Source organism: Dromaius novaehollandiae, chromosome 1, assembly GCF_036370855.1.
Source record: "Dromaius novaehollandiae isolate bDroNov1 chromosome 1, bDroNov1.hap1, whole genome shotgun sequence".
In the NCBI taxonomy this organism is placed as follows: Eukaryota; Metazoa; Chordata; class Aves; order Casuariiformes; family Dromaiidae; genus Dromaius; species Dromaius novaehollandiae.
In genome coordinates, this window is record NC_088098.1 from 74429287 (window position 1) to 74447336 (window position 18050).

At 38.7% G+C, this 18050-nt stretch overlaps 1 protein-coding gene across 3 annotated transcripts in view; it reads right to left on the reverse strand.

Moving 5' to 3' along the window:
* Positions 1 to 18050, reverse strand: part of PHF21B (PHD finger protein 21B) — a 161664-nt gene that overhangs the window by 15535 nt on the left and 128079 nt on the right. For all 3 annotated transcript variants that reach the window (XM_064516843.1, XM_026114079.2, XM_026114080.2), the window contains 3 exons: positions 13296 to 13646; positions 11413 to 11535; positions 5465 to 5516 (listed from right to left, as the gene is read on the reverse strand). In XM_064516843.1, the coding sequence (XP_064372913.1) occupies positions 5465 to 5516; positions 11413 to 11535; positions 13296 to 13646 (526 nt within the window). The remainder of the gene's footprint in view (positions 1 to 5464; positions 5517 to 11412; positions 11536 to 13295; positions 13647 to 18050) is intronic.

Consider the following 18050-nt stretch of genomic DNA (forward strand, 5'->3'; position numbering starts at 1 on the left):
AGATAGGCTCACTGAATTGCAGTACTGTTTGGAAATGGGTGATACACAAGAGAACTCCCTTGCACCAAATGGTAACACCTATTCAAGATAGTATTTACTCAGCAACAATTAGTCATACGCATACTTCTGCAAATAGTCACAGAAAGAGCGAGCAAAAACCTGGCCCACTGAAATCTGTGGGTTTAACATTACTTTTAGCTCATCCAGGATTTAATTTCTCTCGTGTACTGAATTTTTCTCCAGCTGTTCAGGTCAGCTGAGAATGGTGAGATCACTACAATAATGTATTTTACAGCCTACTTTTTATTTTGATAAGAAAGTAAGAGCAGACATCTCTCAGAAGGAAAGGAACTGGCAGGAAGACTAGCCTGTCTGCCGAGCAACCAGGAGCACACGCAACAGAAACTCAGGACACCGCCTGGTTCTGCAGAAAGTCTGGCATCTTTTGTTGAAGTCTGAGGTAAAGATGTCTGTATCAGAATGTCCTCCGTGCCAGAAAATTGCCTTCAGGATAGTGTGCATTATCTCCCATTTGTAATCCAATAGTAAGACACAGTCCAACTTTCAGGATATTCATGATACATGGGAAGTGGATTCCTGACACATAATTCTTGTTTCCAGGCACCCTTTCCAAAGCTTGATCACTTCCCCACAGAGTAAAAGGGGCCATGTAATACTTTAAGTGTTGCTACAGTACATGATACTAGTATTATCTGTTATGTCTTGGATGTGGTGTCCTTAGGGATGAGGCTAACACTTTGCATAGATTTTGTACTGCTCTGAGTTCCAAGATACCGATTTGGAACTTTTCATTCACAAAGGACTATCGGCTAAACCCCTGCCCTTGGACACACAGACCTATCAGGAGGAAACCAGACAGATGAGAAAAATGGCAGAGCAGCTACTTGCATATTCCCACTAGCTTTTCCTACTGGCAAGGGAGCACCTCACCTCTCATACTCAGAATGTGTCACGTAGGGAAAGTCAAGATGTATAGTCAGGTCTGCACTCACAGTCAGACGAGACAGACGTAGGCTGCCATGTGGCCCAGGCAGCTATACAGAATCTCACTACGATTAAGTGTGTGATTTAAGACTGCACTGAGATGCAAAAGGATGATAAACTCTTTGGCTGCAACTACTGGCAGCATCTTTGTTAGCACATCTGGTGCTAGGAAATCTCCACCCATGAGGTTATTGGAGGGGTAATAGTTCTGTCCCACCACTGAAGGTATTTTCCATGAAATGCTCTTATGGCTATGTAGAAATTACAAGCCTGAGGGTTTCAAACCCTTTGGCATCCTCTGAAGGGAATCTGGCCTAACTAGCAGGATCAGTGGATCAATGGATCCAACAACCTGTCACAGAGCCATGTGAATTAAGATGGTTGTTCTTGATGTCAATTACAATCCTTATGATAACATGGGGAATGCACACATCGTCAACAAGTGGCAGAAATGTCACAAGAGTGGAAACTGTGGCTGGCAGAGAAAAGGAAGAAGTGGACCTCTGCTGACTTTGATCTTAACAGTGTGGGCTGTAGCCATGGTTCTTGCAGCCAGTGTTGGCAACCCAGCCTTTGTGTTCTACAGATTCTTCATGGTAAGTGAATCCAGGGTTGCAACAGTCTCAGTGTCCTTGTGGTGGTGCTGTGAAATGGCTGGAATTAGGATCACACAGCTGTAGTCTTTTTCAGAGGCTGTCACAGGGATATGATATTGGGACTTTTCCCTGGTCCAGAGGAATCTAAGAATTTCACATGGCAGAGGTTCTGTGTCAGGATGCAAAACTGGGCTGAGTGTCTTCACAAGGAGACTGTGATGCATCTCTAGCTCCCTGCCCTTGTGTTCCAGGTTTAAAAAAGAATTTTTTTGGTACATACTCTCACCAAGGCAACAGAGCCATTTGATGGACTCTGACCCACACATGTGGCACAGGCCTGGAGTACAGCTTTCAAAGAAGCATCGCTATGTGACAGAGATAAAAGAACAAAGCTGGCTGGTGGCAAAAGGAGTAGCAATGGTTGAAACAAGGAGAGGGGGAGTAAGGAGCAGTGAAGTGAAGAAGCTTCATTATATGTGATGACTGAGTGTTCCACCTTCAGTGAGCAAATGCAAGGAACTCAAAGGGCACTTAATGTACTCCACCCTACCTACCCATGCACCAACCATCTGGGAGGGAAGGCAGGATGTGAGCACTTTATTTAGGGAAAACTGTGAAAACAAAAAATATCTGGGCTTGAGAGATAAGGAGTAATATACTCCAGAGTATATAGTTCAATCTAAATGTTCATCTAGGGCTCCAGCCAGTACCAGACGTGCCCTGGATTTTAGTGATATGGATAACAATTCACTGGAAACTGGGCTAGGATAACCATGTTCATACCACACAGGGCACTGATGAGCTACTACAGAATAACTAATTGTGTTTAACTGTGATGTTGGGATAATGTAAAGTGAATTTACTTTTCACGAGAAAATTTAACTACACCAGGTAGTTTCGGAGGAAGGAAACAAAAATACCTACAAATTTGGGTCAAGTTTTGCAATAGCCCTGGCTAAAAACATTACAACATTTTCCTGGAAAAAATCAAAACATTCTGATATGTTGTTAAATTAAAAAAAAAGGCCTGAATAATTTTTAAATGGACCCAAACAGGGCTTAATAAAGTGAAAAGAAACAGTTTCTTTTAACTGATTAAAACATGTCAACAATCCAAATGGAAATATTTCAGTTTTTTCTTTTTCTGAGGTTAAAAAAAGTTCATTTTTAGAATGAGCTGAACTAAACAGCCCTTGTAAACATTTTGTTTGATATCTAAATTTTTAAAATCCATTTACCACACAGTGGTAATTGTTCTAGTAGCTTAGAGAAATAGATTTATTATGTCACATTCATACGCTGCATCATAAACTTGGGAGATCTTATTCCTTAGTTTCTAAATATATAAAAAAAAAAATCCAAACAGGAAAACAAAGCTAAACTGTAATACATTTGACAGAGATGAATATACTTTAAGATAAGTTTATTTTGGAGGCAAAGCTTAAATGAGCTACCACCACCATCATCAATAAACATTCTGTATGGTCATTCCATGAGGCCTGTAATGACAATTTAAGCTTAGTGAAATCCACATCTTGCAGAATGTCAGCAGAAGGTTCATTTACCGTAAAAGCCCCCAAAGATGCCTCATGTTTGGTCTCTGCAGAACAGTGCTCTGTTTCCAATACAGGGAAAGACATTCCTCTGGAAGTTAGATGGGGAGGCTGCTAAGCTGATAGAGAAATCCATATAGGAGTGGATCAAGCCCTTCACCACAAAATTAATGAATAAAATGAAGAAAAGCAGTAACGCTGCAAATTAATGATACTGAATGAATAGGCTTTTAATGACTCAATCTTGATACAGTTTAATTCCAAAAATGTAAAACTGAGAAACACATTAGAGGTACTAAAATAAACTGAACTGTGTAATGACCGCTACTTCCTGATAAATAGCAACGGCTGATAACAGTAAATACGACATAGCACTAAAATAATAAACCTTCAGCATGTGAAAGCTATAAGGGTATTTCTGACAGTTGTAATCAACCAATAGTCATGAAGAAATACCTTTTCCATATAAAATAGCTTGATGTAGGAACCATTTATTTAAAGCTAGTAGGAATATAAAAAGTGAATTTGTCTGAAAGAATTGATTTTGCAGGATTAGTATTGTAGGAGTTAGGTTTAAAACGTGTCTCTACCCTTACTGTATAACAAACAGAACAGAGCGCTACTTGGTGTTTTTAACGTAAACACTAAATCCACACAAACAACTTATTAGTTCCAATAAAATCAAAGGGTAAAGAATTATTCAAAATGAAGTTCTTTGTGTTGTAAGCATAATTTGCACTTCAGCACAATGAAACGTTGTCCTATTTTACTTAGACAAAGAAAACAAAAACCTGTCATCATCGGCACTTTTTGGATTAGAATTCTCCCCCCAAAATTGCTGTAGCTTTTTAATTTCCATTTCAATCCATTACCATTAAGGGATTAAATAGGCCAATGGCTTAAATTTTCTTTAAACTGCTTTCAAATTTTCAGTCACCAGGACATTAAATCGTTTTCTAAAATGCAGATTTAAAGAGGAGAGACACTGACAAAAAAAAAGCAACAAAACCCAGAGAAAACATGCTGCATATATTGACAAGACCTTATAATTAAGACGTTATTTTCTCCCTAATTTACAATTTATTTTAAAACCAAGGAAGAGAAATGCAAAGAATCTTATTAAAAAGAAATCAAGCTGTAAAATGGTAACTTGGGCTCTTGAGTCAGCAAGATATCTAGGAATGTGGCTACCTTTAAAGCAGATAATCAGTCTTGTTGATTTCCCCAAAATTCGTACACTGGAAATTCCTAAGTAATTTGTTGACTAGGGCTCATGGGATGGGTGGTAGGTGTCAATTATCATTAACGTCTTTTGTAATCAAAAATCATTTTCAGCTGGCACAGATATCAGATTAATTCTCCTTATATCAATGGAACATACCAAATTATATTGGCTGAGGATAAAACTAAAACATCTCAAGATGTCAAACCCATTTTACACCTCTGGCATATTTGCTGAACAAGCTCTTTTCTTCTCATCTACATTTTCAGAGGGACAAAACTAAGACAAAGAAAGATGCAAATCTCTTAATTCTTGCAAGGTATTTTTGGAAAGTTGCAAAAGAACATTGAACGGTATGTGACTCCTGCATTTAATTTACATGCAATATTTGTCTGAAATCACGTTCAGAAGCCTAGGAAGCTATGTTAGCAGCTTTCCTATAGAAGCAAGCTCAAGCTCTGAAAATTAATTTATTTTTGGCTAAATAAAAATGGGCAAAAAGGAGATCTTAGTCAGAAGGGTTTTTTTAATTTGCTTAAAACCATACCAAACAAATCCTGATTTTCACCACTATTTTACACCCTGTTCTGTGGAACTCTAGAGATGACAGATCCAGTTAACTCAAGAAATGGGAATAGGTCCATCTCCTGTGGTGAAGGAAGAGAGAGCATGCTTGCTTACAGAAGATCTGGGTAAATATCTTTGAACCTCCCTTACTCTTCAGCCAGATCAGTGTTGGTCAGAGCATTTGCAGACTTTCAACTTCACTAGCTCCCTCCAGATGTTAACAGCCTTTATGGGACCATGATGACTGACTGCTGAGCTATAAAAACACCAACTTAGGCCAACTGTGCCAGCTGTGGAGCCAGTTCCCGCTCCTCTTCAGCTGCACAATGGAATGGGATGCAGAACAAGATAAGGTCAGCTGTGGTTTTGAGGCTGAAAAGGGTATTGTGCATAGGCAACATTGCACCTGATCTTCTGTAGCCCTTCTGAGGATAGCATCACCAATTTCTATTGGCCACAGAGCAGCACAGGGAAAAGATTTCATTCAAAAAGTGAACTGAAAACAACATATGCCATCTTACCTTCCAAATGTTCTGTTGTAACCAGTCCTAATGCTACCATAAAGGCAATTTTCTAAGGAAAAAATAAACAAGGGTTAGACTTTTTCCTATAGCAATCATGGTAAACATAAGTAAATAAATAATCTAGCATTGCCAGAATAAACCCAGTAAAGGCCTTTTAGAAATGTCTATTATTTGAATTCATAATAATGTGAAGAACTTTAATTAAAGATTTGCTTCAGGTATGTCTGGTCAGACATGTCCTACCTGTATGACTATACGGCTTTAGCAATTCAGAGACCTACAAAGCCAATGCTGTATGATTATCGATTTCATACAGCTCATGATCAAAATTCAACCAATTCAATCAATTCAAATCCATATTGCTAGTTACTGTTTTAGACCATTTTTTAGAGAAGTGATAGATGTATTATTATCACTGTCTGGAAACGGCACTTCTTTTATTAGATATAAGCAAGCTGTATAAAATAAAAGAGGGAATGATACTCTTTCAGTAAACTTTGCAGTGCTATATACCTTCTAATAATTAACAAGAAATTCAAAAGCATATTGATCACCTTCCCCCCCACCTTTCAGAAATTGCTCTTCCCAAGATACATAGAAAGAATACCACATGTGTAAATCAGGAAGAGCTACACTGATCCAATATTCGTCCCCAATGGGAGTGAACAAACATCTCTCACTGACAGTGGTGAACGCACGCTGCAATGAGGAATATGATCCACAATATTACTCAGAATTCTTACATATTATATATGCATAAAGCAGATCTGCATACTGACCAATCTTCAAATATGCCAATGCAGTAATAGGGCAGGTACTAGAGCAGACTAAATTTTCTGTCAGTGATTTTTCATTAGGAAATTTTTCCTTAGGGAAGAAGTATTGCTGAAGCATTTATATAATTCTTTTGATGGAAAGCTGAAATTCTGATGTGTTATTCCAAGCCCAAACAGAACTGGACTCCCTGGCTCTGAGCCATGTCTATGGTGCTGTGGGGCCTCAGGGATATACTATCTCTGCTGTGCTGAAAAATCTTGCTGGACCATGTTACCCAAGTGGCATTCATACAAGGCGCAATTCTATGGGAGACACAATCTGACTACAAATACCAAGCTATTAGGAAAGCAGAACCTACAATCCAACTCTGACAAAGCATCCAAAGATCATAGGAAGATGCAATTATCTTACTCAGCCAAAATAAAATGTGTAGATTTAGGTCAAATTAAGACAGTGTTTAAGTGGTAGAAGGTCAAAACATTCTGTTTCAATCAAAGAAGTGTGAGGAGAACATGTTTCAGCACTTCCAAGTCAAAATTAGTTTGACCTTTTTTTTTTTGTGAAAAGCTTGATGTTTCAGCTTTTCATTTCAGTTCAGGATAAAAACAACTGATAAGTCAATGGAACTACTATTACCTTGGTAATTCTGACTTTAACACAGTGAAAGTAAGAAAATAAGCATATTCTCATAAAAAGATCTAGTTAAGGGGTAGGTTCTTCAAAATCAGGTGGTCAGGATTGGGTATCCATATCTTGCATCTGTGCAAATATCTATCAAAGAGGTAAATTAACAGCCTCATAAGATGGGAATATTGTCTTTCCACAATCTCCTAGTAAATAATTCTTCCTGTAGATTAAAAAATGGCCTTGTGGAATCTCAGCACTGGCAATTTAGATGATACTTATGCTATATTTCTGCCTTCGATAACTGTGATAATGACAGGCACGTGTTCATTTGCATGTCAGATCTTCATTTCAGTAACATTCACTCCTTACATGCCTAAAACACCAGTTAGTCACAGTGGGGGTTCCACACATGAAGGGGAAAATGAGTATTTGATCTGAGATCCACTGTGCAGATCTGAGAAGAAAATTAGTCAACTGAGTTGAACTACAAGCTTCACCTGACCCCAACCAAAAATAACTTTGTGACAGGATAAGTCTCAGAGCTCTGAGCAGTAATAATAACAGCTACATTTAGAAAGTTGGAATGGTTAATATGTGATCATATTTCCACAATGGAGTACGGAATGCCTGTATAATCCAAAGATTAAACTGTAAAGGGAACATACTTTTTATTATATCTAAACTAAAATTCTTGGAGTACTGAAATGCTTTCTAAACAATTTCCTCTCTTCATGCTAAAATTATTTGAACAAATTTCTAATTAAATTTAATGATAGCATACTTACTTAACATATGAAGAGTTTTCATGAATGGACTTGCAAATCATCTCATTATTAAAGACAGGAAGGGTTAGTTTCCATAGATATTTGTAAGATGGCTCCCTTTCAAAAATCCCAGTACAAGCTGTGTTCTTTTTAACACGCATATTAACAGAATATTTGTTTTTTATGAGTTTTCCTACTGCATACTCATGTAGTTCATTGAATTCAACTCAAAATACAACTTCCACTGCTATGCTTTCCTTTCAAATATCACAGAATAACTACAATGAAATGTTGCTCATTCTCTTTACAGTAAACCACACTGTTGATGCTTCAGTTTCTCCAGGTTTTCATTCAGGGCCTAACACTAGCATTTAGCCCAAAACTGCAATGTGTCTCTCCTGTCTTTCTTAAGAGGGGCTAAAAGCATTGTTATCTAAATAACCAGCATTCATTGCAGAATTTTACTTTTTAAATAAAACACTACTAAAATGTCATGCAAAATGTTGCCAGAAACATAAAATTTTAGCAATATATAAAAAAGATTCATAAAGTATTGGGACGAATTCTGACCATCTATTTCTGCATCTGAGGTCCCCTCCCCCCCCCCCCAAAAAAAAAAAAAAAAAAAAAGTAGACACTTATTCCAGAAAGGAACAGGTCCCTTGCATTCATTCTTTGCAGAATTCATTCCAGTGGGAGAGGCTGGTGCTGATGAAAGCCCATCACTAGACTGGCTGCAATTAACTGTTTCAGTTAGTTGCTTCCACCCTCAGGAGGGCCACGCACACTCAAAGGAGTGGGAGGCCTGCTTTTTCAGGCCCTCCTCAGCCTGAGGGGGACTAAACTCACACTGCTCATATCCCAGGAGAGTGCTCTGTCACTGGACCTGGGATTATCCTGGGTGAGGAGACTCTCTCTCCCTTCTAGGAAAGCCATTCCACAGCTGGGTGTCTAGCAGTTCTGGCTGCAAGAACAGCAGGCAGAAGGAACCTTGCTTTAGCCTAATGACTAAAGTAGTCAAGAAGGGAGAAATCTTAGGCTTATGCAAAATGCACACATGTTGCCGGAAGATGCGTCCAGAATCAGCTTTACAGCCTCCCAATAGAATGACCAAGCCATGAACAAAAGAAAATAAGTATCCTTAATCTTTTGTGTTTATTCCATTACATTCAGCAACTGCATATGGAATTCCTGGCTGTTTGTAAGCCTGGTTATTTCCGTTTTATTTGTTGTACCATTTTAAATTAAATTTCTTAAATCCCAGTCTGTCATGACTGACATTTATGTCGAGAAGTACTGGAGCTCCTGCCTCAGTTTTGTGCTTTGAAGATACAGGTGTGGAGAGAAGTGCCTAGAGTACTTATTTACTTTGAAAAAAAATCATGGTATCTTTATTATTCTTTGCCTTAAAGTTAATAATCTGTCAAACAGCCTTGAATGCTTTTAGAAATGTGCAGTATGTCTTTCCATGTAGCGAAACAAAGATTTTTACAAAACCATTTCATTTTGTAATTACATGTTCTATTTATGTCATTACATGTGTTTACACTAATTATGCTGTTAGTTCTAATTACACTAATTGCATAAATACATGATAATCAACTAAAGTTTACTTTCAAAGAACAAAAGAAATTAACTCTAGACCTACACATTTAAGGCAGTGAAACAAATCTATGAAAAGGAAAAACAGTCATAGTTAGAGCATAGTTTCTGCATCCTACACAGAAAAATGTGCTTGCAGAGACCTCCTGTATACAGGGTAGGAACAATGTTTTCAGTTATATGAACAAAGTAGTCAGAAGGATCAATGGCACCAGGACAGCCAGGAATTCAACAGAAAGCTCATTAAATTTGTAATTGCTATACTAAAAAGTGTCCCCCAGTCTCACAATCTCTTCCTGCATCTCTTTGGAATTTTTGCTCAGTATTTTGGGGGACATAAGTTACACATGAAGAAAATTGATGATTCTTCTAAAATTCTCTTTTTGCTTCCTCTTTCTATTCTAGCTCTTTCAGTGTCTCTCAATCCTTGCCAGGGACAAAGGAAAAGCATGTACCTCCAGCAGCTTTATGCTCCCCCCGCCCCACGCCTTCCCTAATTGGGTAAGTGGGTGAAGCTGGACTGGAGATTCCTCACTACCACCTTGCTAGCTGGCCACTGCATGGTCAGAAGCTCCAGTCTTTCCAGAAGAGATGTGGTCCATGGTTCCTGAACGGATAGCTAGCTGTTGCGTGTGCTCCAACAACTCAGTAAGGTGTAAATTTGCATGCGGGGCCCTGAGGAACGATGTTATAAGGTTGCCTCTACAAAGCTTTCTGCCTCCTAAGGCATTTAAAGGGAGAGGAATGGTGTGCACAGAAATAGCAGGTACTGCAGAGGCATTTTGGCACTTGGGTCACTGACTCCAGCTGCAAAATCAGGTATATATCAGTAGGTACAGGCAAGGAAGTGGTTTTTCCTCCTTTCCCGATTTTCTTGATTAACATAGTCTGGGGGCTCAGGGGCATCTTCCTTAGTGAGCCGTTTGGGGCAAGACCAAATGACTCCAAATCTATTTGCGTCCTTCTCTTCAAGAGTAGAGGCTTGAATATAGAATGTCAAAAAAATATTTTTAAGCAGGACCTACTAGCCTTTCTGCCTATAAGGTGTTACACGATGAAAGAATATTTCAGAAATACCTCCATAAACAAAACAAGCTCCTATAGTCCCATTATCAAGTGGCAATGAAGATTCATATGAGGGTCAGATTTTAAACTTAGAAGATTTCATATGTTTGGTATCATATGTTTTTGCACAGTCTCTGCATAAAGCTGTGATATTCTAGGCTAAAAGCCACAGCACTTTTTCTTCAACAGTTTTAATTATATGAATCTCTTAAATAGTAAAAGAAATGAGCCCCCCACATTCTCCAAGCTATAAATTTATATTGTAATAGTCCTGTTAAACCTACAGTTCAAAGGATGCTTTCTTGCTACAAATTTATTAGAATAGCAAGTTTAAGATTTCACAGAATCTGAACATTTCCATATTGGAAATAGATTCAGTCTGTGTAACCTCTCAAACTGCCTTGAAAGTACTCATAATCTAATTTGAATACATCTAGTCAAAACCCCAAGTGCCTGTTAAAGATAGGCTCCATTTCTACATGGTTTCCTGATTCATTTTTTAGTTTACATAGCAAATGTAGTTCATAAAAGAGATTTAATATTATAACCTACTTCCCACTTCCTTACTTAATTTAAAGGATTTTAATGTATTTCAGCCTAGAAAGAATCTGTATACCTATGGAAAGACATATACACAGCAAATGCAAGAAATTATGTTTTTACATACAATCTAAAAATTACAAGATTCATTATGAAGAAGAAGAAAATGTAAAAGCTCAGCTTGCAAAAAAAAAGTTAATTCAACCTCATACACAGCCTGTAAATCCAGCGTCACATATTTGATAGCACAAAAGAAAATATATTAAGTTTGTATGCATCTTTCACAAGAAATACAGCTGCACCCATGCAAAGTGCCTGGATCATCATAAGGCCTACAATTCTTACATTTTGGGAACTGCAAGGTTTGAATGATGCAATCCACATCTGTCAGCGCACCTCACTGTGGGAGAAATAACCCCATATGTACGTGATGATTAGATAGAGGTGAACAACTGGCAGAACCGTGGGCACAAATGCAGTAACTATGTATTCACCCAGAAGAATGTTTAGAAATGGCTCCTGGAACTAAGTCGTACTGTAGCTCATTTATAAAGAAAAAAAAAAAATCACCTCTGGATTTTCCTCCTTTTTCTTTTTGGTAGCAGGGGGTCCCTGAGCTGACTCTTCAGGAGGTTTCTTTGTCTCCACTTTACTTTCTGTCTGAGTTTGGACTTGAGGCTGAATAATGATAACCTAAAAGACAATGCACAAATAAAAGAACAGAATTTACTATATGAACTTGGATTTTGCCATCTGAAACCTTTGATTCTTCATTGAAGGATCACTTGATACCTATACGGGCAACAAATGCAAGTCAAAAGCCAAAAGTGTGAAAAAATAGATACCTATGTTAGGCTTCTAAACCAGTATTTATGTTTCTAAAGATTCATCTTTATAGATGCATCATAAACCTATTGCAGCCAAAGGGACCTACTTGAACAGTATCTCTGAAAATTAGGACACTTTATTTAAAGGGTTTCTAAAGCTGACTCAGCAGCATAGTTTTAGCATCCACATTGTCAGTGATTTTAAGTTCCTTTCTCTGACCTTTTTTACAAATACATGTAGGAGAGATAGAACTATTGTACATTCAATACCACAGTCTCATCTCAGTCACACCATTGTTATTTCAGAGTATGTACATGTTGATGGGAAGGAAGATACTCCTCACAAATACTGATACAACTGAGATCAGAGTTCAATCCTCAGCATTTATGCTCTGTGAGCTACTTACAGGGGATGCTCAGTTTTGCATAAACAAAATAAAACACACATTTTTATATTAAAATTCATTCTGATTTAGAACCTTATCTATAGAAATTACTATACAGACCTATTATACATACATATCCAGCTCTGCTAGTATTCTTTGAATTACCACGACATTTACATGTTGCAGATAACTATCTCAAAATCTATTAAATTAAAAGGAATGAATGAAAATTTCTGACCACAGAACTATAAATGTGACTTTACATCCATAACCAAAGCTTGCGAGGGACTATGGAAGATCTTCTAAGCTCAGCTTCTTGATGAAGGTTATTGGATTTGAACACAAAGCTTTTTCCATTGCTAACTTTTAATGTTATTTAATCATTGTATATTTTATATCAATTTAGTCACTTAAAAGATTCAAGAGCATAAAAAGGGATTTGTTTTTTAACCAGTAACCAGTTAAGTACAAGAAAAATAAATCATGTTAGAAAAACATGCAAGAGAAACCTACTTTCATTAACCTCAAAAGCTATCCTACATCCTCTATTCTTTTTTAGCACTGTATTAGACCTTGCACTGCAAAGAAGATCCAAAATAGTAGGATCCTGGTAGCAAATTACAGTGAACATCTGCTGGGCACATTGGCAGTCTTTACCAAATGTGTGTTTAGCATGAGAATGGTGAAGTTCTTGTGTTTGTACAGCTAAAAAGCTGTACAAAGAGAAAACAAGTAATTTATAACTTTTTTCTTTTTTTACTGATTCAGTTTTACTGGTTCAGTTCTGAACCCCTGAGCTCTCATTTCATTTAGCCTTCCCCTGGAAATGCAGAAGAGAATGCCTGATTATTTGATATACTCCCCCAGGATCAGTCGATATAACTAATATTGTTGTATAATTGAAGAGGGAGTCCATTGGAAATTTGAGCCTTCACAGAATTCAGGGATTTTATTAGTGAGGATTGGTTTAAGGAAAGGGAAGATCATATGGTTCCATTAATATCAGGCGACACAATGATGCATTTTGTTCCCATTAAAAAATGCATATAGACAGATAAATGTCAACTAGCATTCATGTGTCCCCTTAAGAATTTTATCATTGCTTTCTGATTATTTGCTTCAAAAGGAACCACTGACACCACACCATATAGGGCTGCGCACTCGCAGGGGAATATTCTGCTTACACCTGCAATGTAATTCCTGTATTTAATACAAAAATGCAGTGAAAAGCAGAACCTACCTTGCTGTCGGCACTAATGAGGAGTGGTTGCACTTTAATGCTATCGTTGACCACGGAGACAGTAGCGCTGGTGCTAATAGGAGTTGCATTGTTGGGGGAGGTGGATATGATGGCGTACGCCACTCCTGCACTGCTCAGAGGAGATGAAATAGATGTAGATTCATTGACACTCTGTGACTGGCTGTTGGGCGTCTGTACATGGCTGACGGTATTATTGGCAGTCGGGAGGGCAGGGCTGGGGTTTTTGATGCTGACTACTGTTGCCTTTTGGAAGGTAGGAGGCTGTTTGGAAGGTTGGTCTCTGCACGGGGAAATAGGGAGGCTGTCTGGAATCAGGGTCTTTGGCCTAACCTACAAATAGAGATTTAAACATTATTAGACATAATCTAACATTGTAATGTATAAACAGTGTAAACATGCATTCCCCAGTAGAGCCTCTAATTGCATTAAGCACATAACAGGAGTGTCTAGAGAAACGTAATACAGCAACTTCGAGTAGACAGCCATTCATTTACTTGTAGATGAATTTCCAGCACTCCCCAGTTGAGTCATTTTTAGTCTTTAAGTCATGGCAATGCTGAGCAAGAAGGAAGAAAAAAAGTCAATTCCTCACTTTTATTAGCACACATCCATACAAATGCTACTCAAGTCACATTCAGTTCTCAGTAGAGATGCTTAAGCCAAAGCCTTTTCAGAGGATGGAAACCCCAGACGTAATAACTTCCTGTTCTGAAGGACACAACATTCTTGCTATGTATTAAGGAGTAGGAACTGAATCATTAAGGGAGTTGTGGGAAAGCATTTACAGGAACAGTACATGTACGCATATGATTTACATTGTGGATCAGTGAATGAAGATCCTTACATTTTTACGAGGCACCATTTCTAATGGAGAAGAGATCAATCACTCTTCAATGCTCACAAAGAGGGAGGAAAAGAAACCCACAACTGCTGAACTTAGTATTTTGTTGCTGTAAGTAAAGAGCTAATTTGCAGCTGAGGGTGAATGCAAAAGGAACTTCCATGGATGGAGAGGGAAACTGTTTGCCAACATTTTTGACAGCTGTAGCTCCTGCTCTATACAGAGCCATGAATGAATGATAGCTGAAGACAATTGTTTTCAGTTGATGTGATCTGTTTCCAGTAGGGTAATTAACGTCACCCTGTCAACATGGCTCTGACTTAACAATATGTTAAGCACAGTTTCAGAATTGAAAATAAATAATTTAAACTGCTTCACATGAAGTTAACTTTACTCCCAGCTCATTCATTAGTATGACCACATAAAACCATCAATTCTTTCTGTGCTTATTTTAACCTGTCACTTCTCACACCTTCCATACTGTGAAACAAAATGACAAGTTATAACAGACAGACATTGGAAACAGCTGTCTGTGTCACTATACTTTACAAGAACCATTCCAAATACGCTGACTTCAATCTTGAGCCTAAGTAAGCAATCTAATGAAAATGCAGGGATTTACTGATGTACGCAGAATCGTTTCTCAAGACTGGCCATCATCCATTATTGCATCAAGGAGGCAGCACACCCATTAGTCCCTGCAAGGAATATTAAGCGTAGCAACATATGTATTGTAAACTCTTTGTATTTTGGTAACTCAGTTGCCTATGGGATCCTATGACCTACTGTGGCGGACAGATGAGTGAACTTTTGCCTTAAACATTTCTTGGTACATAAGGTGCAAGCAAACCAAAACCCCGAACAAGCCATCTGTTCCCAGTGGAAACAGGACTGAGCTGCTGCGACCCCTGAAATGGTCTCCCTGCGACCATTCGGGACACACCGAGCCTGCGCTGAACCGGACCACGATCGGACAGAGACTTTGGGACCTGGACTGCAAATTACTGCCGCTTAACACAACTTTTATAAAACTTGCTTAGCCGCACTCCCTAGTTCAGTGAGAAAGGGCCCCAGAGCTGGTGCAGGCTGGAAAGATAAGGGAGTTACAAGCAGTTTGCATTCCTACGCGTCACACTCCAGGAGGGAGGAAGTCAAGGCTTTGAAATAAGGCCTGCTTGGGCGCCAGGACCCTGGGAAACAAAGCCTCCCCTCACTGCTGAAACAGTGTTAATTAGAGGGGGGTCTGGATTATATCCTCTTCGTCAGGACCTTGGAAGATAACACCTATTGTCACTGCTGGGGCAGTGCTAATTGCTGGAACAACACCTGTTTGTCAGGGCCCTGAGAAAGAAGGGCAGAACCCAAGGAATCAACACATTTGTCAGCAGAAACCGTAACAGTAAAGATAAGGGAGAAAAGCAGTCTGCCTGGGAACAACGATGAGACCCAATAGGGAGCAGGAGACCCCAGACCCAAAAATTACTATTGGCCTGAACTACCGCGTGAGGGGTGGGAAACTTAATTTGAAAAAGCTATAATTGCCCAGGGATTTCTTTGTTTGGGGTCCCTCTTTGGAGGCACCCAACTCGAGCTGTAACTACTGCACGCGTGTCATTCTGAACTTTTCAGCGGGAACCTAGGGTCGGACCCTGCTCGAGTTGTAATTACTGCACGCGCATCGCTAAAATTTACACCCAGGGTGAAGAGGACCAACGGGACGCTGCTGGATCCACGGGGTGGTGATATCTCTTTCTCTCTCCCCCTTTTCTCTCTCTTTCTTTCTCTCTTTCCTCCCCTTCGCCTTCTCCCCCCACCTTTTCTCCCCACTCCGTGGAAAATAAAGTTAAAAGGTTGTACGATATTTGACCGGTTTTAGCGTCTTAATCTCGTCCTTGGGATCGTAACGAAACCCCCCCCGATATTGGATCGGGACACCTACCAGCAGTACAAACATGTATTAGAAGCACAATCCTGTCCAGGAGTATATAAACTGTAGGTAGATGGAAAGTGAAAGGGGAAATGAAGTCAAAAAAGAGCAGAGAAAGGCTTGGCCCAGGTTCTGCAGCAGCTTAGTGAAAGGGCCAGGCACCCCGCTGGGTTCTGATCACAATGAAGGTTAACACTGAACGGCCTTGTAGGCCCAAGGTGCAATGACGCAAAACTATGCTAAACTATGATGTATCATCTTCAAGATACGCTGACAGCAACTGGAATTTTCTTTCCTCTTGTTGTCTATCTAATGAATTACATAGAGAATAAAGAGCAGTTCCAATTCAAGATTCAATACAAGTGTCACTGAGATCTTTAAAAAAAAAATTCTGGTAAAATATTTGTAGTTTCTTTCTGGTCAAAACACTGTCAGGTAGTCTACCAGGATCTACTATAAATGTCATTCTTAATGACATTTCTACATTTAATCCAAAGTCTAATTAAAACTCAATCTCTAAATATATTTTAACTATATAGTCATCTTTTCTACACTATTACATATATATTGATGTCAGGTGTAATCCTTCAATGAATTCTCTATATAATAATACATACATATGCCCTCTATATAATTATGCACATTCTGCAAGTTGTGCATGAATGGATATTACTTTGCCATAAAATAAGTTCTTATTACATGGACAATGAAATGGACTTTTTTTTTCCAAAGTAATGTATTCTCTGTAAAGCACTGTATAACGCACTATTCGATATGGCTTAGCAAAGCACCAGAACATATACTGGGCATTTTCTGCCACCTTGTGATAAAATGGAGGTATAGCGGTCTTCATAGTTCTAACCTCTGCAAATTTCCTGCCAAGTTCACGTAATGCTGAGAAAGCATATTTATATACTTGCATTTATAGAATAATAAAAAGGGCTGACTACAAACAAATTTTAGGTGCTTCTAGCATAAGTTAAAGTTAAAATAAGTTAAAATTAAAATAATGTTATTTCAACAGCCCCCAGGCATGAATCTGAAAAACAAAACAAGCATAAAACTCCTCTCCCTCTATAGTGCTCCAACACCTATGAAGCTGCCCCTCTTGAACCTAAATGCTACGTTTAAGCACTTAATAAACAGATAAGTGAAAGACCTTTAATAGAGTTCACATTATAAACCAAACTGCTACAGTAATCTGTGAGAATAAACAGCATCTATTAGGAAGAAATATGAGAGAGAGAGCAGGCATACATTCTTTTTCTTCACCGCAAAACCGTAGCCTCAGTTTCGGGGTGGAAGGGAGAATGGTGACACCAGTCTGAAGCTGACAACCACCAAAGAGCAACTGGAGAAAAACGAGGGCTGGGCATGGACCGTGTCTTACATGCAAGGCATCGAAGACCTTTCCTACAGAAAGCAGCATGGACTAGACGGCACCAGTCGCCATTACAAGAGCCACAACAAATAAAAAGTGCAGAAGGTTAGAAGAGGAGAAGGAAGGAGAAAGAGCAACAGCAGCACGTACGTTACAAAGAGAAAACTGCAACTGTTTGAGAGCACTGCAAATAACAATTCTCTGTAGCTCAACCTTCCTCTCCCCAAATATCCTTCATTTAATTTGTGACAGATGTCAAAACAGAATGTGATACTACCAGGGCTATGAGTATGGGAGAAGAGACAGGTTCTTCTTGAATATAATGATTTCACAAACCCATGTTGTTCTTGAATTTGCTCAATACCCACAATAACAGAAACATTTGATTTTAGGTGGCAATATTCAGACACCTATGGTACTTTTCAAATAGCCTGCAGGTGAGCACACTGTTCAAGAAGATATTTCCAGATTTGAGAATTCACTAGGTGACTGTCTGCTTTTCAGATAGGGAAATAACAGGGAGCCTGATCCTGCAAGATGTGCAAAGTGCTCTTTTGTTCAGCAATCTCTAATTTCATATATTTT